This window comes from Thermobia domestica, chromosome 9 (genome assembly GCF_964235325.1).
Source record: "Thermobia domestica chromosome 9, izTheDome1.hap1.1, whole genome shotgun sequence".
NCBI classification, from domain to species: Eukaryota; Metazoa; Arthropoda; class Insecta; order Zygentoma; family Lepismatidae; genus Thermobia; species Thermobia domestica.
Genome location: NC_137462.1, coordinates 97,586,834 through 97,610,794, shown reverse-complemented (window position 1 = coordinate 97,610,794; position 23,961 = coordinate 97,586,834). Strand labels below are relative to the sequence as shown.

The 23,961-nt window shown below is 31.5% G+C and overlaps 1 protein-coding gene across 1 annotated transcript in view; it reads left to right on the top strand.

The window, feature by feature from the left end:
• The window catches only part of LOC145694873 (multicopper oxidase 3-like), a 207,260-nt gene extending 186,060 nt beyond the window's left edge, over positions 1–21,200 (top strand). The window contains exons 6-11 of the mRNA XM_081771580.1: positions 1,567–1,771; positions 5,511–5,695; positions 8,073–8,268; positions 11,789–12,001; positions 14,117–14,347; positions 18,942–21,200. Of these exons, the coding sequence (XP_081627706.1) occupies positions 1,567–1,771; positions 5,511–5,695; positions 8,073–8,268; positions 11,789–12,001; positions 14,117–14,347; positions 18,942–19,081 (1,170 nt within the window). The 3' untranslated portion in view covers positions 19,082–21,200. The remainder of the gene's footprint in view (positions 1–1,566; positions 1,772–5,510; positions 5,696–8,072; positions 8,269–11,788; positions 12,002–14,116; positions 14,348–18,941) is intronic.
• The last annotated feature ends 2,761 nt before the right edge of the window (positions 21,201–23,961 follow it).

The window sequence follows — 23,961 nt, the reverse complement described above, 5'->3', positions numbered from 1 at the left end:
CCGTATTCGAGTCCGGTCGAGTCATTTACTTTTTACGTGTTATTGAATTTGCACATACAGGATCTGGTGTGTAAAAAAGTAGTCTGTTTCCTCCTTTTATTAATATATATCCGGCAATTCATGTTTATCGTGGTATTTTTTTTATCTTAGATTATTTTAAACATAATAAGGGTTCGGTCTCTGCAAACTACTTTTCACGTAATGGACTACTATTATACTTGTATTTTCAACATCTATGGGACTACGGGAACATTATATGCGTTGCATATTAATATAGAAACAAGTAATTTTGTTCTTGAAATATATTCTGTAATATTAACTCTATGGAACGTGGAAAAACTATTAAGAATCATAAACCATTGTGCTCTACTTAATAATATTGGTTAAGATGCTAAAAAAACATCAATATCGGAAGATTTTCCTGTTTTTCTTCAAATTTGTGGTTAACATTTAAGAACCAAAAGCGAGAAGACAGCAAAAATTTCTGTAACCACTTGAGAGTAAAAGTTGTGCTAATAACAGTCCTCGAGGCATCTGGCCACATCCTGACTGCACAGCAAGGCCGAAACTAAACCACAGGAAACTATACAACCTTTCTTCAAAATTCTTTCTCTTCATTCTCGCATTTTTTAAATGTAATTTTTCTTTTCTTTTTTTTTTTTAAAAAAAGGAGTAAATAATACTTTCACTTATCAAAACCACCATACGTAAGTTAGAACTCGAAAATTACAGGTGAAATTAAAAGATATATATATATATATATATATATCTTAGTATTTTATAAAGTAAAATGTTTATGATTTCCCGTTAGTTCTTCTTTTTCTTCTCTAGAAATATAACAATATTTAAACAGCATCTGCCGGAAATTTATAAAGGTTATTGCAATTATTGGAACTTCCGTTCTTAAAAATAAAGAAATAACAATAATAATAAGTAATTGTATATGCTTACGTCTGCATTGAACTTAAATTTTCAAATAATTATCATTTCCTTGCAATTATACACTATATAAACCAATTAGGATTTTTAAAAAAGAAAATCTATTCAAAGTTATTGAGATAATTACTGGTATTAGAGAATTGAAATTGGAAACAATGTAATAAATGTTCTCGATTAACTCATTAAGTTGAAATTTAATTTACATTTATTTTATGTTTAATTGTTGTTGAATGTATGTTAATAGTAATAATAATAATAATAATAATAATAATAAAATTGTAGTAATAGTAGTAGTTCAACTTTCATTAAAAATAGTTGAAAATGCAGAGAAATGTCGTTATTGAAACACATCAAGTTCTCTATTTTCAGTCACCTCTAAAAATTTCATCAAAACCAGAAACTGCGTTTTGCATGACCTATTTTAGCAACTTTGTCCTTTCCTTATTAAACTATACTGGATAAAGATGCTAAGTTGGCTGGAATTTAGTTTCGAAAATAATCTATTTATAAGACTTGAAGAGGAAGGTCAGTGTGTGTGTGTGTGTGTGTGTGTGTGTGTGTGTTCTGTTCTTAATAGTGGTAGTAGTTCCTGTAATTACCTACTACTATTTTTTTTTCTTTTTCTAGGATCCAAATACAGGATTCACAACAAACACCCCAATGGAAATATTCCAAGTGACACCCGGTCGACGATACAGGTTTAGAATGATCAATTCTGGCAGTACAGTGTGTCCGTTCCAAGTGACAATTCAGAACCATAGAATGCTCGTAATTGCATCCGATGGAGAGTCTGTTCAACCGACACCAGTTGACACTATTATTTTCTTCACAGGTGAATACTTTTCAAATTTTCTTTTTAGTCTTAATAATAAATCATTAAACCCAACATCTTTATAGAATCAACACGACAGCACATACATAATTAATACGTGTCAACATGTCAACTTATGGTACGTTTTTAAACACAGCTATTGATGTACGGTTTACAAACGTCTATCAGTCCATTTTGGCAGACCGGATCAATGTAAGTAATGATGAGTGGCATTATTCAGATATCAGGTGAAGAATTCGAATAAATAAAGAGCTTCATGTACCAATTTCAATTAATGAAGAACTTTTGAACAGTCCAAACAAAGAGATCCTACTGACAACAAAAGTTACAGAAGCCGTGATGGCTTAGTGTGTTGGGTTCCTGATTCGATCACAGATACCGTTGGGTGTGTTTTGTGGTGCATGAACACTGTGTAAGTGTTTTCTAGCGGATTTTGTGTTTTCTACCATTTTCTTTATTCCACCATTTCATTCATTCGTATCATCACCATTTTCTTTAGTCTACACAACATAACCGTAGAAATCATGGGGCTGTAAAACTGAAACGTTTCAAAAAGTTGCAACAAGTTACATACAATTACAAGTTAATATATCAAAATTTAACTATATTGATGTTGATTAACCGGCTGTTAGGAGTGCCAAATATTTTCACATCTCCTGGCTTTATTTTAACTGTATGTTACTATTTTCTGAAATTGGAGTTTATTGTTCTTCAGACTTTCAAAAATTTCGCGAAATTTGGAAATTTCTTATTTTAAGGAGCACGGTCCTATGGAGCATCACTACTTCAAATATTTATGTTACATCCTGTTGAATAATAGGCTTTTAGTTTACTAGGTGAGAATTTGGCTGTCTACAGCCGTTTACATTTCAATTAAATGTAAAATTGCAGGAAATTACGCTTGTGAAAAAATGTCAATGTGAAAAGGATTACTTGATACACAGTTTGGGTTTTAGGTCATCTGTTTCTGAAGATTAATTTTACCTATCTTTACCCATACAGACAAACGGGAGAATTCTTATTAGGCGATCTTAGGCTCGTAAGACGGGCAAGGATCTTAAAGTTTAGCAACAATTTTGACTGACAGCTGACGTGTAACCTATTATTTGGGTGCTCTGATTCTTTTTGAACAGAGAATAAGTATTACTTTACGTTAAATGTCACTGAAGGTATATATTAAATATAATAGCTTGTGTGACTTGAAATATGTTGAAGATCCAGAAACTGACACTTTTTTTGATTAAAAAAAGTATATGTTTACCAATATAAAAAAATTAGATTCTTTTATGAGTCTGTACAACTATTGTACTCATTTTTTGAAGTGCAAAGACTGTAGGGGAGGTGATATCTTTTCTTAAGATTTGACGTAGGATATCAGTTATCATGTTTAACATTACAAATACATACTATGCTTTCAAGTGTCAATTTAGTATTTTTTTACTGACGGCTACTTTTACTTTAATAATAATAATAATAATAATAATAATAATAATAATAATAATAATAATAATAATAATAATAATAATAATAATAATAATAATAATAATAATAATAATAATAATAATAATAATAATATATTTATATAACAGACAATATGTCTAAATACAATTTCCAGTGCACAAAGTTGCATCAAATTATAAACAAACCTATCACGATGATATAAAAAATATACATTAAATGACAAACCAAAGAACATAAAACATAAATTAGGCATGTAAATCATATAAAAAAAATCCTCAATCTGTCATAAAGCGTAAAAGTGTTGTTTCCGAACTTAATCAAAGTCCCCAAGAAAAAAAAATCAACAAAATTAGCCAAATTATTGCCAGTAGATAAACATCAATATATGTAGGAACATCTTGTAGACAAGTGACAGAAAGCTTGTCAAATATTTTGTGTAATGCCTTGGAGAATATAGATTTATTATAGATAACAAATTCAGTTTTCCATGCAAGGTAGACTGCAATAAATTAAGATCCATAATAAATCTTCTTTGCGACAACTTCAAAATACCTAAGGACAATTTTACATTTACCAGTTTTTATTTTTATTATTTATTTATTTATTTATTTATTTTGAAAAACTCTTATATTTTCCAATGTAATCACGACAAAAATAAGTTTTGGATCATTTCTAAACTACTGTATTAAACGCATAATTAGTACTTCAGTTCTAGATACTACAGCAACACTCCAAGTGGCTCCTTACATTGGCACAATAAGGAATTAGGCAAGTTTTCTCACAACTAAAGTCCCTTGACATCTATTTGAAATTATCAAGACTCCTACGAGCTTTTGAAACAATGTTGTCTACATGCTTATTAAAAAGAAGTTTCTTAGCAGAAATGACACCCAAATCTCTAATATAATTTACAACTTTACAATATTATTCATAAAAAATCTACTAAATGTCTTATTACAATTTAATAATGACATTAATTTCAGACCAATATAGAGTATTGTTAATGTTATTTCCAATTACGAAGTAGTCATTCAAATCTTTAACAGAATGTATAAAATCTTTTAATTTTTAGAAATTCAGCATACATTAGAAATTTACAATTCACGCTAATATCATTGATAAATATGAGAAATAAAAGTAGATGCGAATTGGACTCCTAAGAATGATCGGAATAAAGATTGTAAATATCAGAAACACAACCCTGGTATCTACCAACAAATTTTGTACACGACAAATAAAATATCAACTTCATAATAAATAGAATGGAAACACCATACAATTCTTGTTTCTTTATCAAAATATCATGAGATAATTTATCAAAAACCTTGGAGGTATTTAAATATACTACATCAACTTACTCGTTATTCTTAACAACAGAGGGAATATTGGCCATAAAGCAGGTCAGATTAGTCGCAGATTATTTTGGATTAGTAGATGTATAGAGATATTGAATAAACTTGATTATACAAAACTCTACGTGGTTGTAAGCCAATTTGTCAAAGAGTTTAGGAATAATATTCCAAAGAGAAACTGGTCGCTAATCAACTAGATTCTTTCCATCTGTTATGGAAACAGGGACAACAGCAATAATAATAATAATAATAATAATAATAATAATAATAATAATAATAATACCGGAACATGACGGAATATAGTGATAATAATAAATGGAAATATAGCAGACAACCTGAATTGGCTCATTGACATATAAAATCTTCTTTGTTATAAATAGACAAATTCCCTATTTTAAACTTCGTTTATATTATGGTATGGAAAGCCAATAATCTAGACTTAAAAGTATCTTGTAACTTTAAGATATCGATTTACTGCAACAAAGCTTGAGTGTTGTAAGTATAGTGCCGTCGTTTTTATTTGCTGCAAATGTAACGTTTCATTATCATGTTGCAAGGTGTGAAATGAAAGAAATTTATTTTAAAGGTAAAAAAGAAAGAACTGAAAAGTAAAAGATCGTTGATAGTAAAGAATATTTGATTAACTGATGAATTGATTAATCTTACTGTAACTTCTTACGCAACATCAACATCGAAATGGGCTCGGAACTAAACCAGTACAATTGTCGAGTATATAGCCTATCGTACAGGATCACAGAATAAGCCCTTCCTTACCACACCATCTTGCCTATTAGGCAGTTTTATAACACGACCACTCCGCAGAATCTGACGAAGAAAGTTCCAACACACACAGTAGTATATTATATGTTATGATAAAACGTTATGGAAATTAAAATGTAACTTTTTTTTATTTGTTTTCTCTCTAGGTGAACGTTACGACTTCGTAATTGAAGCCGACCAGCCCGTAGCAGCTTACTGGATTCAGGCTCGAGGTCTGGGTGAATGTGGTATTACTAGAGCTCAACAACTTGCCATATTAAGATATGCCAGAGGACCCTACCAGCCACTTACTCCCATGCCTTCGTATGATTACGGATTGCCACAAGGAGTGGTAAGTTTTAAATCTTTTGCAAAAAAAAAAAAAAAAAAAAAAATATTTCTACTACAGAGTTCAAAAATCAAACTCTGAATAATTACTGAAAGAACAAATTTTTCTACTAAGGAAGACATATTTAGATTTTCACATTCACCAGCATTTATCCTGAGAACAGATCTAATATATGAACGTCTGTCATATTTCAAACGCTAAGGTTATGAATTAGCAACTATGATTTGTTAAGAAGTAAACACAGCAAATAAGGTAGTGAAATGTAAATAAATTGAATGATTTTGTTCTTAAAAAACTTTTCAAGACCAATAAGCAACAATACTACAAAATAGTGTAAATAAAATGTTTTGTAAGTAATACTGTAGTCTAGTTTTAAAGTATGAAAAGCGTTGAGTATTTAGGTGCATGCGAAAAGGAAAAAAAAAAGTTCAAATGCAAGTACGTCCATATCATTGAAAAACTATAAGTATATTTATAGACTCAATCACATCAATTATCTTGTAATGCGCCGCTAGTCTATACATGCGCACGCGCATATTCATCCTAAGGCATGTAAAAAATAAATCTAGAACAAATGACGTAAGTACATGGTAACAAGTTGGGTCGATCTTTCAAATATCTAGGAAGTATTTTGACGAAAGACGCATACTGCACCAAAGAGATCAGGTGAAGAATTGCGATAGCCAAAGAAGCATTTCAACAAGAAGCATCATCACGCTTAACTAGCAGGCTTAATATTGGACTAAAGAACAAGTTGGTCAAGTGGTGCATTGGACTATATTGTTCCACAGACTTGGACATTACGGAAGTTAGAGAAGAAATATTTAGAGAGCTTCGAAATATAGTGTTGGGGGAAGATGGAGAAGATAAAATGAACAGAGAGAATAGCAAACGAAGATGATTTAAAAAGGATAGGAAATGGATTGGGACGCTTCTATCCAGGATTATTTGTAGGAGGGTTAATTGGATTTCACACATCTTGCGAAAAAATTGTCTTCTTCATACCGCCATAGAAGGAAAGATGGAAGAAGAGCGAGAAACAAGAAGAAGAAGAACACATGATAAGAAAAATAGAAGAAAATATTGGGAGTTAAAAGAGGAAGCTGAAAATCAAGAAACGTGGAAGAAACATTACCAGGCCCAAAATTAAAATCAAGAAGAAGAAGAAAAAGACACATTAATTCTAGGACCTGCCAAAAGGGAGAATACTTAATAATAATAATAACAAGCTGGGACATTATTGAAGTGAACTATGTAATTAGTAATAATAATATAGAAGAGAGAAATGTATTTAAATACTCTTTTGTTGTACTAACAAATAATAACGAAGACATGGAGAAAACAGAATTGTAAGGAGTGTATGTAACTCGGAGGAATTAAGCAGGTAAATTATTCGAACATATTTCTACAAATCAAATTATATGGATGTGAAAGTTGGCCTCTGACGCACAGAAATGAAAAGAGAGTGAGGATTTATAAAAATAGAGCTTTGAAAAGAGAGGAACAAACAAGAAAATTTATTAAGCTACTCAAATAACATAAGACTTAACATTGAATACAGACATCGAATATAACACGGAAGATAAAAATTTAAGCGTCTGAAGTGATTGGAAAGTGTCGTTCGTGTAGATGGTAGTACAGAGTGTACAGAGTTCTAGACGAGGAGCTTACGCGAAAGAGGAGGGAGGATAATGTAAAGTAGTATCTCAGAGGGATGGGTAATAATAACTCAGAATGGATTAACTTAATACTAAATAGAACTCAGTAAAGGAGTTCCTATAGCAATTTATCTTCCCTATCCATAACCCATAGAGTTAGTTTGGTTAGTTGTAACATTCGATCAAAGAAAGAAAAAAGAAAAAAACTAAATAAAACTGTAACATCTATAGCTAAAGTCTTATAATGGATACTAATTATCAAATGAGATCAAAATAACATAAAATACAATAGAATTTCAGACTCATCGAATTTATAAATATTAATTTGGTGCCTATGTGTACTATGGCATGACTATTAGCTGCAGTCTTTAGTTCTGAGTTCTTGTAGTGGAAAACCTATTTTTTTAATATTATATTTTTTGATTAAACGAGTAAATTCATTTATTTGTAGAATTCTTTTTTAATACTGGGTTTAATTTAAGAGGATCGAGGAAAAAGGATTCTAATGTTTGGGAAGGACTTTCTCGACAAACTTAGTGAAAGAAACTTCCATGTCATATTGCTGGAACATTAATTCAAAAGATTCAAAAATTAACATTATTTGAAACTACTGTAGATGATAGACTTATAGCGTTTGGTTAAGTTTGTTAGCCTAGAAATATCTAATGTTATATTGAATAACAACTACTAAATGCATACTATGATACATTTGTCTATTTCAGGTTCTAAATCCATTGGACGCTATTTGTAACACTGACAGAACTGATGCCATTTGTGTTTCTCAATTGAAAAATGCAGAACCCGTTGATCCTGGAGTGTTGCAGCAACACGCAGACGTTAAGATTTTCCTTCCATTTAGGTTCCAATTTTTCCAGGAAGATCAACTCTTCCGTCCACACAACTATCAACGATATTTAGGTGAGAAAATCGTATTGAATTAAAGATACCTTCTTTTTCTTTCAAATCTTCTTCTTATAACTGAGAAAGAATATCTCTAAAAGACAAAATTTGTTTCTAAACCAAGAGAAATTGTAATGATTTAATAACTTGACTTAAAAAGTGCTTGTAACTAAAGATGAACAATAGATGAATTTTAATTAATATCATTTATGTATTTATGAAGGATTTTGAACTAATCTATAACGAATATAATCAAAAGGTATTCCCTTTAGCTTCTTTAAATAATTATAGATTGATTAATAAAATTATATTAGACATAGAAGGTTTGTTGATATTCATCAGCATTATAAAGGTTTAGGTAAGAAACGGTATTTAGCTGGATTAGGGTATGTGAAAATTAATGTTTACATTTATAAATAAATAAATGAAAAAACATCTAACTGTTCTTAACGGAATATCTGGTATTTATTTATTTTGTGAGTGTAAACTTTTATTTTCATTGAATTTCAAATAGTTTATATTACAATAATACATAAAGAACTTACTATGTTATAATTACTGACATGTACTCTAGAGTACATCTTTCAAAAATTAAATCTTACCTTGCCGTTGTTCCTATTTAGGATTTCATTCTCACAATATCTCGGTCATTTCTGTGGCCATGATCCTGTGCAGGGTCGGCTCTACCATTATATGCAAAAAGTGCATTTGCACGAGGGGACAAGTTTCGAGGGGCGGCAAAACTGTCATATCTATGTTATTTAAAATAAATATTTCTTGTTGGAAACGGACTTCATGATTATGGTAGTTAAATTTACATGAAGCTGATCTTCTATTTGGATACTACATTCATAGATACTGTTTAGGTCGCATTAGTTTAAGGTCACATGGACAGTGCTAAAGCAAATGGTCAAACAAATCTCAGCATGAATTCTTTATTGTTGTCAAACCCAAGAATTCAATACTTGAACAGTAGCGAACACCTGTTCCATTTAGTTAGTTATTACAGTTTTGATATGAAAACTAGTCTTGTCTTTATCATATGCAAGTTCCTTATCATTGAAGGTGGAAACAAGTAGTTTTAAAACACATATGGTAGAAGGAAAGCCAAGAAATGAAGATAAAAGAGCTAGTTGCACTGTAATTACAAACTAATATGTTGAGGTTGAAGCTCGATATTGAATTCTATAAAAAGGATTACCATCTTTCCTCTGCAAATGTGTCTGCTTTATCTTTCAATAACATAATAGATTATTATTTTATAGAAAATAAACAGACACAACGAGATTGTATTTGTAATGTTTAAGCCTTTCTGAGTGCGAGTGTTCTTTTCTTCCCCTTCGTTGTTCATAATGGGGTAGCGTACTGAAAATCGTGGCTTTTAAGATTTGTTTTTCTATAGAAAGGTAGCTAGCAAATCGCCTAGAAACGGCCGTGATCCTATGCATATGTGATATAAGCACGTACTATCACTTTAATTCCATAGATAGTGCTCCTTTTCTTATACATATATGTAAAAGTCCCAACTATTCCTAGTGATGAATATGATTGACAGAGAGAGTGTTCTCTGAAATAGTTGGATTGTTTTTTCCTTTCTTTTACACGAAAGGAAATACATTACATGAATGAAATTAAAGTGATAGTTTGTGTTTACATCGCATATCCATGGGATCATGGCCACAGAGATGATCGAAATATTGTCAAAATGAAATAATAAATGGGAACAACAGTTATGGTGTGAAGTAACTTACAACATTTCCTCTCAACATTTATATTCAATCACATATATTTTTTTTTCCTTTTCGAGAAACTTTTTCAAATAGGAAAAACAGCGTAGGAAAATATAGAACTTACCGAAAAAACAAAATGTAAAATAGGTATTTTTGAAAAGGATATTGAAATGAACAGCTTCTGAAACTTAAATAATTTTCATGTAAATCTCCATGATAAGGTAACAGTAGGAAAAAGGAATTATCAACTAAACTCTCTGAATGTTAAAATTATACAGATAATAACAGGTTTCGTACTAAGATATTCAAGCAATGAATTTCGAGAACTAAATATTTATACTTTGCTCCTATCGATTTCTTTTCGACCAAATAGAAATCTTGGAAAATTTTCATCTGTGCGATTTACAGCTTTGTTCTAATAAAATGATCTACGCTAGGAAATTCTGTTGTTGTTTATCGTAGAGAAAAACAACTTTCTAGACCAGTGATTTTTAACTTATAAGTCGTGATTCCACTGATGAATCTTAAATAAACAGTCGTGGAATTGAATGGTTTGAGAAGGTCTTATAGAAAAATAACCTTTATAATTAGCTTAAAGAAATTTACTGATGTCATTAAAAGTTGAATGTTTTGAAATTTCTTCAATTCCAACATCATTCTTCGCTATATATATATATATATATATTTGTAGAAACTTTATAATATACTTAAATTGAAGTGAAAACTAAGTAGAGAAATAGAGTCGACTGAGTTATTTTATGCAAAATCAATGACAGTCGAGTTGGGAAAATCTGAGTAAGCACATATTTTAACATACTTAACACTGCCTTCAACCAGACATTTGCTTGTAAAAGAAAATATGAAAACCCCCTCAGCCTTCTAAACAGCTTTCTAGCTTCCTAGAGAAACGGAGAAAAAAATTAAACAAATAGAGCCATTTCACGGCCCTATGTATACATTCAGAAAATGCGTTTCCGATGTAAAGACAAAAAAAAAAAAAAAAAAAAAAAAATAAATAAATAAAATTAAGTCCCACGATTATACCCTTTAGACTAAAGGAGACGGAAGATTAAAAGTTTAAGAGATTAAGAGAATTATTATGAAATAATTGGTGGAATGGAAATGTGGGAAGAAACGGATGAACTCGCGAAAATCTATGGACAAATATGAAGAAAATTATATAGGTATGTAAACGCAATATATATACCAAAATGAAGGAGCATACTAAATATTAGAGAAAATATAATCTCCAATCAGTTTGTTGAGCAAGAAAGAAAGAAAAAAAGAAGACTTGAATGAAGAAACAGAAAGTGAAGAAAAATAATGAAGTCGGAAGGACATTGATACAAATTTAGTAAAGCTAATAGAAATTAAATATGGGCACAGAGAGTGTTCTGTTTCACTGAATATTAAATATAAGGATTTACTCGGAAAATAAATTTAAAAAGTTAATAAATTAATACCAAATTTCAACGTTACTACATATAATGATAGATAACTGATCAGAATATGAAGGTTTATTAGTATCAACGTTCTTAATAGCAAATTTTCTGTTTTCTTTTGGTTTTTGTTCATGTTATGTCTCGTTTCCCCTTTCTCTTTTGTTTTTTTGAAAACCTTCAAACGGAACGGAAACTTATGGTTGATGACGAAGATTGAGTAAATCATAGTAAGTTCTTTTTTTATGAGTTTTAATTGAGCATTTTTAACATAAAGTAGTAATTCGTCATATATTGTATTGTATATCTAAATTGCCTTAACTATAAAAGGGGCACTTACTAAACTATATTTTATTTTATAATGACTAGTGGCTCCAACTGGTGATCACGTAGTGAGTTTGATTGATGAAATTTCCTACGTGTCTCCACCGTCTCCACCAATCAGCCAGCTACATGATCTTTCTCCTACTCAATTCTGCAACGGTGACAATCGACCTGCGAACTGCGAAGGTGGCTGTGAATGTACCCATAAAGTAGATATTCCATTGAATTCCATTGTAGAAGTTGTGCTTGTTGACGAAGGTAAGTTTATTTATTTATTAAAGATTGTTTTAAACATGTTGCTAAGTTTGGAAATAAGCTGGAATGGCACAATTGCTGCCTCGTCCGGAACTTCATCAGCTGTGAGAAAAGAGAAGATAAGTCTGTTTGCTTTTAATTTTTGTGTTCATGAATCAATCAATTACTATACTTGATATTAGTGTCTCATCATTTGTGTAATCTTCATCATATATGCATCTACTTATTCATTATATCTGCTTTTTCATTAGTCCTCCCCACCATACTGGCGTATACTTATAACCAAAATGTACGAATATTATCACACGACACTGCAAAGGTGCACACTATTAGTTTCCTCGTTAAATACTCCATCAGATAGAGTGAAAACGCGAAAAAAAGAAATTTTGTTCCTATCTGATGAAGCATTTAACGAGAACGGTTATAGTGTGCACTTTTCTATATTTTATTATTTTCTTATACATTAATACAGAGACACATGAAAAAAAAATCTCTTGCTTACTTCTGTCTCTCTGTATCCGATGATGCATTCAGTGAAAGTACTTTTTAATGACATATGATGCGTGTTGTTTTCCAGTAAGTAATTGGCTTCTTATGTAAGCTTCAGAATTAATTTGTTTCAGATATATTCCTTTCTTGAATTCTGTCGGGTATAAATACGCCTTTCCATGTTAGAGAACAGAAGCTCCCTGTTAGGTATAAATGCATTTTTCCATGTTAAGGAATAAAAGTCCCCTGTGAGATATAATTACGTTTTTCCATCTTAAGGAGTGAAAGCTCTCTATTAGGTACAAATGCGCTGTCCAACGTTAGTGGATGCAGTTATAGCGCTTATGAATTCATGAGAGATGAACTAGTTTTATCTTGCATTCAAGAGTAAATGTACCATATTCCTGAATACTACTTTAATCATTCAAGCTCTTTTCTTAGGTGTAAAAATAAGCGTTTGCCCAACTACACATCCTATGACAACATCAGCTTTTGTGGAAAATAATATATTTTTTCTTATTCTGAGGAAAGATTTTATATTTATCAAAAGTAAATATCCTAAAACCAATATCTCCTTCGTTATATTTACTAAGTAATAAAATAAAATAGATTTATGAATATGATCTGAAAGATGCACTACCAGTTGAATTCTACCATAACAGATACGATAATTGAATTCTACCATATCGTATACGATATATACGATAATTTATACGAGAATATAAGTCAATAGACGAATTTGTAGAGCTTGGTTTTTGCTACCTATTGCCCATGCAACTTATCAATCGTACAATTTTGAAAAATACCAACTTTGTACCAACTTTGAAAAATAAAGTGGACGAAGCTTCACGAGCGGGCGGCTTGATCCTCTTACTACCTTCCGCAAATCAGGATTCGCCATCTGGTTGCCAGGAGAACAAAGCCTGGGAACCAGGTGGCAGAGCCTCGGTTCACGAGGTGTGAGGGAAGTGAGAGGAGCGAGAGAAGCCACGCGCGTGGGGACTTCGATTGATTGTCATCTTCTCATGTTTCTTGTATGAAGAAAGTTTTATATTACATCAAATACAAGAAAGTATTTTAATACAAATGTCTCTAATAGAAATTCCCAGTTTAGACTTGATAATATTTTCAATATGAAATTATTCTTTAGCTTTGTAAGTTATTTTAATGAAAGTTACTTGGAATTTTATTAACTCGTAATTAATTATGTAAGCCTTTACAATGTTATAATGTATGTAAATGCTTTATAGCAGAATATAACTTAGTTATTCGTGTTTACTTTGGTTAACTTAAAATAAACCCTCAAAGATATTCTCCAGGGAAAGGGAAAAGAATAACTTTTCAAGAGTACCATGAGAGGAATTTTTGCGGGGCATGAAGTTGAAACTGAAGTTCTTCTACCGACATTACAGAAATGTTAGTGCTATTAGTAGTTGATAATACAATTATCATCGGCGTTATGACTTTTTCAATCATAAGTTCAGAATACATTCTTAAAAATAATATACTTATGTATGCTAAGAGAAAACAAATAGTTTTAAATTCCATTATAATTTATTATTTTTTTCTCTCCCTCTGTTTATGCTGGAACAAAGTATTTAATAAATCGTCTCTTGTGTTTTTCTGCAGTACAACAACCGAACTTGAGCCATCCATTCCATTTGCATGGATATGCTTTCAAAGTTATTGGTATCGGAAGGTCGCCTGATGCCAATGTCCAAAAAATTAATCTTGCCCACGCCATTGACCTTGATCGTCGAGGATTGTTGAATCGTCAATTCAATTTGCCACCTGCCAAGGATACCATTGCTGTACCCAATAATGGCTATGTTGTACTACGATTTAGAGCTGACAATCCAGGTAAGTTAAATATCATCCTAAGGTATTAAGGACAGATTTTACTTTAATATTCATGCTTCCCTAAAAATATTTTCTTTTATAATGGTAGTCTTTTGTGAGTTGACAGTACATAGAAAACATGAACTGTAAAGTCGTTTCTGACATAACTTAATCATGAAACAATCTTAAAGCAGAAATACAAAGCTGTATTTAGTTGTTAGTAGATTCAAACATAACATGAAACTATACTGATCTAAAGATACAAAAATGCAAATAGAAATAGAGATGCGAAATGTTAAGATGCAAAGCAAGGAAGAAATAGAGACCTGTATGTTCGGGGTTCCGGCGGCCCTTTCTGTTAGATGTTGATGTGGAGAGATATTACAGGAAGCTACACGCAAACCTAATGGAGAGCGAAAAAAAGCAGCTGGCTTCCGTAGAGATTGCAAGAGGAGTTTCTTCAAAAATCAAATATATTTCAGAAAAGGCATCTATTTCAACAATTAGTTAGATCTGTATCATCACTAAAGTTAAAAAGTAATGACGATAAGGCTCAGAAGCTTCCAAAACCTTTCATTTGGAAGATTGATAAAAACACTTCTTACATAGAATAAATAAATAAATACATTCAAAACTGCAGCAGAAAGTAAAATTTTCGACATCGCTTCGTGTAAATATAACAATTGTAACAAATGCAGAATTTGGAGAAAGATCTGAAAGTTCCCGTTAAGACATATATTTTGGTGGAATAGTAATAGGAAATGAAAATGGCAATAGACCAGGTTGATTACAAAGTTAGTCGATTGTTAGAAAAGAGCAGACAATGGAATGCAATGTGCTCGGATACAGATAAACCAAATCTTTGTACCGGCGAAGACGTTTGCAACGCCCAGCAACCTCTCAGGACAGTGATTCGGAAGAAGGTACTGATATAAGTGATGTATAACATGAACTTCAGTTTGTGAGCAAGCTTGGCTTTTCAAAGGGATCAAGTGCTAATTTCGCTTAGTAGCATAGGTTTCTTTTGATACAGAAGAAAAGCTGCTATGTTGACCTCCGTTGTTTTAACAGACGTTGGAGCTGTAATTACAGAAGACATGTAAAAGGTAATCGACAAAAACAAAATTGAACGTGAAAAGAAAAAGGAAAGAGTAGCAGTACGAAGTGAAAATACTGAGCACCGTGGAGAAATTATTGGACTTTATGATAGAAAGGACAGAACAATGATGGTAACAGAAAACTTAACAGATGGTAACAGAACAGAAAATGAAGTTATGATTAGAGAGCACAGGTCTGTCATGAAGAACCTGACTCGTGCTATCTTGGAAACGTTACTCTGGGTAACGGCACAGCTATAGCCATTTAAGACATCATACTGACATTTTCAAAACAGAGTTCCATTAGCACCTATCACCTAACCGCTCTTGGTAGCAACGGCACCAATGTTAACACGGTATTAGAGGCGGTGCGATCCATCTTCTTGAGAAAGCTTTTGGCACACCGAACCAATGGATAATATTCCAACTTCACGAGAACGAATTGCCTTTAAGTCATCTGTTCGGGAATATTGATATCCTACCAGTGGATCGCTATCTTTTTTCTTGGTCCATTAGGACGTACCTTAAAACTTTTGAGGCCCTGCCAATTCAAAAGTTTTGTAAGGTCGAGTAACTCTTACCTCAAATCGTTCTGTATCAATTTAGCACAAATTAAAAAATATTTATAGAATGTGTTCGGCGATCGATACTGCTTATTGTTTCAACGATCTGGCTGACTCAACTTCTGGAGAATTAAACCATGCGAGGTCTCTCACTTTAGCAACTAGAGTTATTCGTCTTTATATGAGAATGAGAGAAATCTTCAACCACTCTTAAAACAATTGCGAAATTTGTATTGCACTTAATTGATTTTTTCATAGAAATAACACACTGGAATACCAGTGAGGTACAGCATACTTTTAATTCAATTTAAAATTCAAGGTATCTGCCGCAAAAATACAAGGATATTGTTGACAAAGTTTTCCAGGACACCTATTTTTTTCATCTAGAAAATTAGCTGCTGTGTAGCTTTGCAATGCCAAAGAAAGGATTCGTAAAAACGCACGCATCAAAATTATGGGGAAAAAATCTGGCAAATTCCCAAATCATAATCAGACAAAGTTGCCGGAATAAATTTTGAGGCGTCGCGTTATTATGCCTTTATATCCTGGGCTAAATACATTATTACTTCTCCCGCCTTACTGCAAAGAAAATCTGACTAAGACTGTTAACGCAGCAAAGAGTGGGAACTTTGACTGCTTTATAATCCCCTGTCATGGTCAAGCTGATGAAAGATAAGTAAAGATTGTATCCGAAGCTCTGCGATTCAGTTTGCGCAGTTGAAGTAAGAGATGGTTTCATCCAGGCTAAACTGGACGGTCGAGAAATAATGCCACGATCCAAATGTAAGAGTAAATTTAGAATTAGAAAATAGTAGTAGATCGTGCTCATAGCGGTTGGATGGACACGGGGAGACAAATTGCAACTGTCTCCACGTTGGTGACTCCTGGGCAACAAATATATTGAATTGTTTCTTACCAAGGGCTGCAAAAACTACTTCTATGATCTAGATCAAACCACAAATACAAACTACTTGCTTTAGTTTATGTAGGGAACAAACAAACAAACAAACAAAACATATCAGAATCTTGCAGGCAGGTTTGGATTCATATATAGAGTCTATCCGGAGACTACGAACTTTTATAAAAACACCAATATTGCAAAATTTCATGGACGTTGCATGACATAAAGATACAGTCTCATTTTACAATGTTTCTATAGTCAAATGTCAACTTTTAGCTAAATAGATATTCGATCAGAGAAATTTTCTATTTTTCGGCCTACCCTAATGTGCAGTGACCTACTAATTAATTTGCTATTAATTTATTCTCTTTTAACCTGTCAAAGATTCATATCCGTGGGAAATACAACTTAGATTCTTTTATCATTTGACTTTAACTCCTTTGGAGAAGTCTAATTGAGTTAGGTGAAGTGTGCTGATGTCCCTTCTTTACAAAGACCCATTTGTCTTGGGATGATTTCTTTTTAAAATCATTTTTAGACTAATGATAACGAGACACTGCATTTTCAAGGTGCATACAGATATAACTATTAAGATTTATATTAGTTACTTTTTTTTTGTTTATTTAAATCTTTATATTCTGTTTGATTCACACACATATACACAGTTACTTTGAGTTTATGGTTTCTTCAATCCTAAATACTATTAAGCAAGAATCACTTAACAGTGATGTTACGATTACAATAAACACTCTTTACACTGTTAAAAATATATTGAATATACTCATCTATATATATGTGTGGAAGTTAATTGATTTTGATGTTAATTTTGCTACCTGTTTTCTTGTTTTTAATGAATTGCTTATTTTTTAAAACTTTTATTTCTTAAATATTACATATACTAATATAATACACCTAAATGTCAACGTTGGTCAAAGTTCAACCTTGGGAGCTTTGTTTAGTGGCAGTTACTTTGTCAGGTTTCACGTCGTGAACAAATGCCGTGTGCGACTTTCCTCATTCCACCATTTCATCATCACCGTCTCCTTTAGCCTACATGATATAATTGTAGGACGTAAAACTGTAAGATTTCATTTCATTTTTCTAGGTTTTTAAGTAAATATTCTATTATTATTATTATTATTATTATTATTATTATTATTATTATTATTATTATTATTATTATTATTATTATATTTGGACAGTTTTAGAAATAAACTCTCAGAGTTTACATTTTGTTATGCTTACTCTGAGAACAAAAGCTGACATTTCTCTTCTTATGAGTCTCCATTTAGAGGTTTTATTTACTTCGGAAATAAGAATGATCTCACTTACTTAATAGATACCACTGTTTCAACATTAACATTAGAGATGAAATTTTCTACTTCTGTGTAAGCCGAGTTTAATAAACACCGTCTTGTTGCACCTCAGCAGGGAGGGTACTTTAAATTTGTTTGTTTCCCTTATTGGCTATGGCACTGTGCAGATAAGATATTTTAAAAAGTTTTGGAATATACTGGAAAGATAGCCAATAAGTTGTAAAATGTCCTAGAAAGTAATCTGGTGCAATATATTTTTCGAATATCAATGAAGGAGATATCAGCTTTGTGATTAAAATTTTTTGTCTTATAATATAAATTTGCTTTTGTAAACTTTTGTGTCATATTTGTCCGAGATAGTACGTCAAAGTATATGTAAATGCTGCTGGTAATAAGTTTGTACATTTTTCGACTTAAATACAGTTATATCAAAACTCACAAAAGAGCATTCGAATAATCACAAGTCTCGCATACCTTACTTAATTTACATATTACTGCAAGATAATTCAGTTTTAAACCCTTCAATTTCTTCCATTATACTCCATCTTTAGTACACAGGATATTAAATATGAAATATCCTGCAAAAATTTGGAGAATATGCGAGATAAATGAAAGTTGTAATTTTACATAAATGTTTCATTTTCATATTAAATATCAAGTTCCAATGATTTTGTTTATGGTTCCTTTTGTTGAAATCCACGTATTCTTAAATATTTTTTTTTCTTTCTTTATTTTTAGGATATTGGTTCTTTCATTGTCACTTCCTGTTCCATATAGTTATTGGTATGAGTTTAGTGGTTCACGTAGGAGAACAATCGGATTTGCCACCAGTGCCTCATGGATTCCCAACATGTGGAGATTTCTTGCCACCTATCTAACCAAAAGCGCAGAACTATGAAAAACTACGTAAAAAAAGATTACTTCGTTCATCTGTACATTTTCAATCTGTTATCTGTTTTAACAGAATAAATGGACTACTTTTCATCCAGAGACATACAGAGAAAGAAAGAAACTGGGCCGGTGCAGTGTCATAAGAGAAATAAATAGTGAAACGATTTCTTCATATAAAAACAGAAAATAAGAAACAGTATTGAGATCTGATAACAGCAATCTATTTCAGTTTTCCTATTATATTTTTTTTATCTGTTACTTCTTATTTATTATACATTTGTAATTTTTAGTTCATCTTAGAAAAAAATATCCTTAGTAATCTAACATTGCATTACTTGTCAAAGTTGTATGTGTAAATAATTTTTGTGTGTGTATTTATGCGTGATATAATAATCATATAAGTTTATATAGAACGTGTCATTTTATTATTGATTTTGAAATCAAACTTGGTTACGTTTTTTTTTTTTTTTTTTTTTTTTAGTTTATGATATTCAATTAACAAATCAGTTTCAATGGGTTATATTAAATCTTACGTATTCAACCATTTCTATTTGTTTCAGAATGAATACAAAAATATGCGTTTTCATAGCATAAAAAGACCACATATTGTTGTAAGATGTAGTAAGGACGATGTGTGTGTGTGTGTATATATACTCACACACAAAAGCCAGTACAAATTTTATAAATAGGGGCCTATTTCTAATTTACTTTGAGAAATGATTACTAAAGCACACATTTTAAGACTGTTCGTCTTTATCTTCTATTGGTAAACAGAGGCTATTTTCATAGCTATAGATAATTTTTTAAAATTAAATTAGTTTAGCGAAGTATAAAAGTTTTCACACAGAAATTTTAATATTAATGCCATTTTTAATCATTTCTTTGACTTCATTTGATAAAATGTTGAAACTGGCAGAAGAGGGTTACATGTAACTCCTTTTTACAATGTATCCTATTAGGTTTCTTAAATGCGATATATATGGACAATTTCTTCTGAAAAAATCAGGGAAATAATTACAAAAGAATGGTAAATATATCAATAAAAAAAGAACATACAGTATTTTAGCATAAAGAATTAAAAAGACTTTTGCTTAAGTAAATAATATATTTGCCATAAAAACTTACATTAGAGTAGTAGAATGTACTTTGATTTTAGAAGATGTGTTTATTTTTACCAGTATTGCTGAAAAATCTCACTGAATTAGAAAACTTCTTTCGTATCAAAATAGGATTCTTATCTTAAATAATAAAAAACATTTATACGTTCATAATAATACTTTATTAAACCTGGTATTAAATGTTACATTTAATTCTTTATAATTCCAATTCAGCATTCTGTTGCCATACTTAAAACAAAACTTATTTGGAAATCAGTACCATCTTCTTTTATATGTTTTTTTTTAAATAATCAAATCATCGTACCAATACAGTATTGTGTTTGATTTTAAAAACTATACAAATTAATATTAGAAGAAAGCCTATTAATATTAATTTCTCATATAAACAATCATTTCATTGTAGTATAGATACGTTCGGTGGCATGATGTCACATTGTGCTAATATTCTAAATTATCTTAAGTAGAGAAATCGATTTATCTGAGTAAAAATACAATTATTTTCTCGGTTCTTTGTCATACATTTGTATATTTTAAAATTTTGTATATATATACATATCTATATATGTATGTACATATATGTATACAGGATGAAATTTTTATTATATAGAACTATGTTTTAATGTAATTTACTTGGAAAGTTTCCTGTTAGTTTAGAATTTGTATACCCGATATAGTATATGAGGGTATTTCAAAATTTAATACTGTGTGTGAAGAGAATTATGCTCTCTGTTATCAAGAAACTAGTCTAAGTGTTCTAACAGTTCTGAGGAACGAAGAAAAGGTGAAGGAAGAAAAGAAGAAATAATCCGGCACCAGTATAAAACAATTGTCGTCAACCAAGTGTTTCGTCGAGAACTATGAACATCAATCGACGACTCACTATTGAAGATTAAAGAAATGTGACAACTAGCTTGTAATGTAATGGTTGTAAGATTGTTGTTTGTATCTCACTCTTGTGAAAACAAAATATAAAACTTGTTGAAAGTTATTTTTGGCTTTTGATTAGTGCATATAACCTTCAATCATCAACATTTGTTTCGCAATTAGGAAACTGTCATCATTCATATATATATATATCGCCAAAGAAAATGCCGATGGCTGTTTTTACGAATTCGTTACTATTATTATTATTGTTCAAACAAAAGCCTGAGTGAATAGTATGAATAAGAACATTCTTATTATAAGAAATAGTTCTTGAGTATGTACTATTATGAATCAATTGTTTGCTTGTAATTTTCCAGAAAGACTTCCACAGAGACCTAATTATCTACTCGTACAACATACTCAGCTTAGTAACATAAATTTATTTGTTAATAATACCACCAGACATTTCTGAATTATTCTCTAGAATACGAGAAAATATCTTCAGTTTACATAAAAGGTTTTCATATAGTTTTGTTTGCTGTAAAGGAAATTTCATTGCTTTACATAGACATTTCTGGCTGACACCCTATATAAATAAATATAAAAAAAGGTACCAATAGAATATCATATTGTTATCAGGGCCGCACCCATGGCGAGGGTCCACTGGGCCGAACCCGTCTCAACATACATTTGAACATTTTCTCAACAAAACTATACTTGTTTAACAGGGAAATTATTGATGTAGCATGAAAATTTGATATTATACCTCATCTGTACTCTTTTTTATATATAAAAAACAATCTAATTCTATCATTTTTTCTGAAAATATAGATGAAAGTATTTTATAATTACTTATCGCTCTTCGGGTGCAGAATAATATAATACCTGTTTAATACTACATAGATGTAGTGGCTTGTAATATTGGATATCCTCCAAAGTTTGGATCCCTTCCAACAAAAAAATCTGGGTGTGCACCTGATTGTTATCCAACTTATGTTTCTATTCAAAATTTCATCATTGTATGACGCCAGAAAATGAGTGTATGAAACTAAGGTTGCAAAATTTGAGGACAGAGAGTTGAATCATTGTCAGTTTAAGGCATCTAATTACATACTCACCCCTTCTTCATACTCATTTACATCTTGTTTTTTACATTATCCGCAGTAAGCCTTTCATTTTAAAGTTTATTTTTCTTTTTTAAAGCCGTCTGTACTTTACTTTGTGGAACAATAATCTTTAATATAGTTAGTAGAAATAATTATACTTACCATTCCAACAGTGTTTCAAATCTCCCAGGGGAACCTTCTACAGGTATATTGACAAATCAAACTGATATAGTTAAATAAAATGTTGAAAAAGCACTGTGTTCCCATTCCACTGGAGAAATATATATAAACTAATATATATAAACTTGAACTGTTGCTATCTATAATGAACAGTAGCTTAACGCAAAAATGTCGGCCAACCGCAGGATGATTTTTGGGCCCCCTTCCCATGCCTATTAACTTCCCACTATATTATGTCCCTGTAAAAGACAATGGTTAATAAATCCTTGGAATATAATAAAATTACAATTAAAATTAATATTCACCGAAAAAGGTAAACATTATTTTCCCTTAACCTTCGAGTGCTAAGATGATTTTTTAAACTGATGTTGCTAGAATGGATGAATTTTCACTCAGACCACATTTTTCTTTTCTAAAGTAAATAATGTTGTTCAGGGAAATGGATATTCCGTATTCAGCTCAATTTTTGTAACTTATAGTTCTTGGCATTTGCTTCGCGGTTGGTCGCCAAACCTTGCGGGCCTTCCCGCACTGCAGGCCCTGAGGGCCCCTTAGTTACACCACTGATCATGAATGGAGACAGATTAGGTTAAAACTCAACTGATGCGTTTCAAGAATAAAGAAGAAAACGGCTAAAACCTTTCTTTAGATGAATATTTCCCCGTGAACCGAAAACATGGTAGTTCTTCGGTTTGTTCCCGATCATACTTGAGGAGACTCGAAAGAAGGAAAATCCTTGGAAGGTGAGTACTAAGTATAATTCTCATTTAATGAATTTTCTACTGAATATAGGATAAGAGAGTAGTTAAAAAGTTGTAGAAAACTACATTTTATATATACCAGTATAACTGTGGAACACCTAGAGCAATTTTCCAAACTTGGTAGACATATGACTTACAATCTGGAAACAAATATTGGGAATAAGACATCTCTAGCAGCTCCTGGGAGTTAGGAGGGGACACATGTAAAAGTAGTCTCAAACAATCGATATTAGTGTCAAATTCATAGCTTCCATGATCACTGAGATGAATAATGACACTGTCGATGTCGTTTAAGGCCAAGTTCAGCCCCCTCGGCATGAGGGTAAGAAGGTGTGGAAAAAGAAGTGTTCAAATGGCTTACATTAGTGTTGAAACCATAGTTTTCGGGGTTGCTAAGCTGATTGGTGACAGTTCCGATAAGCCATAATAAGCCCAAGTTTAAACAAGAATGGGCATATCAGCTGGCCTAGGGAATTGACCTTGATACGAGCAATGCCCAAGGCGTTGCTCGTAGTTATTGATTCCACTGTAGAGAGAATTTTCCCAGAGAATGACAAATGTAACAGTGGCAATGTAGCAAAAATACTTAGTTGATCGAGCCGAAATTTAGTACATAGACGGAAACTAAGAAGTGCCAGGTCTAAAAGGACGCTGCTCAATATAGGTGAAGGGGGAGCTTAATAAATGAAAAAATTAAACAAACAAACAAACATAGGTGGCGCCATGTAGATGTTTGACATATCAAAATGATCCATTTTTTTAACTGACTAGAACAATGTATAGGTTAATATGATTCACGCTTATATTGACCTATACAAGGGAGAAAAACATAAATTTG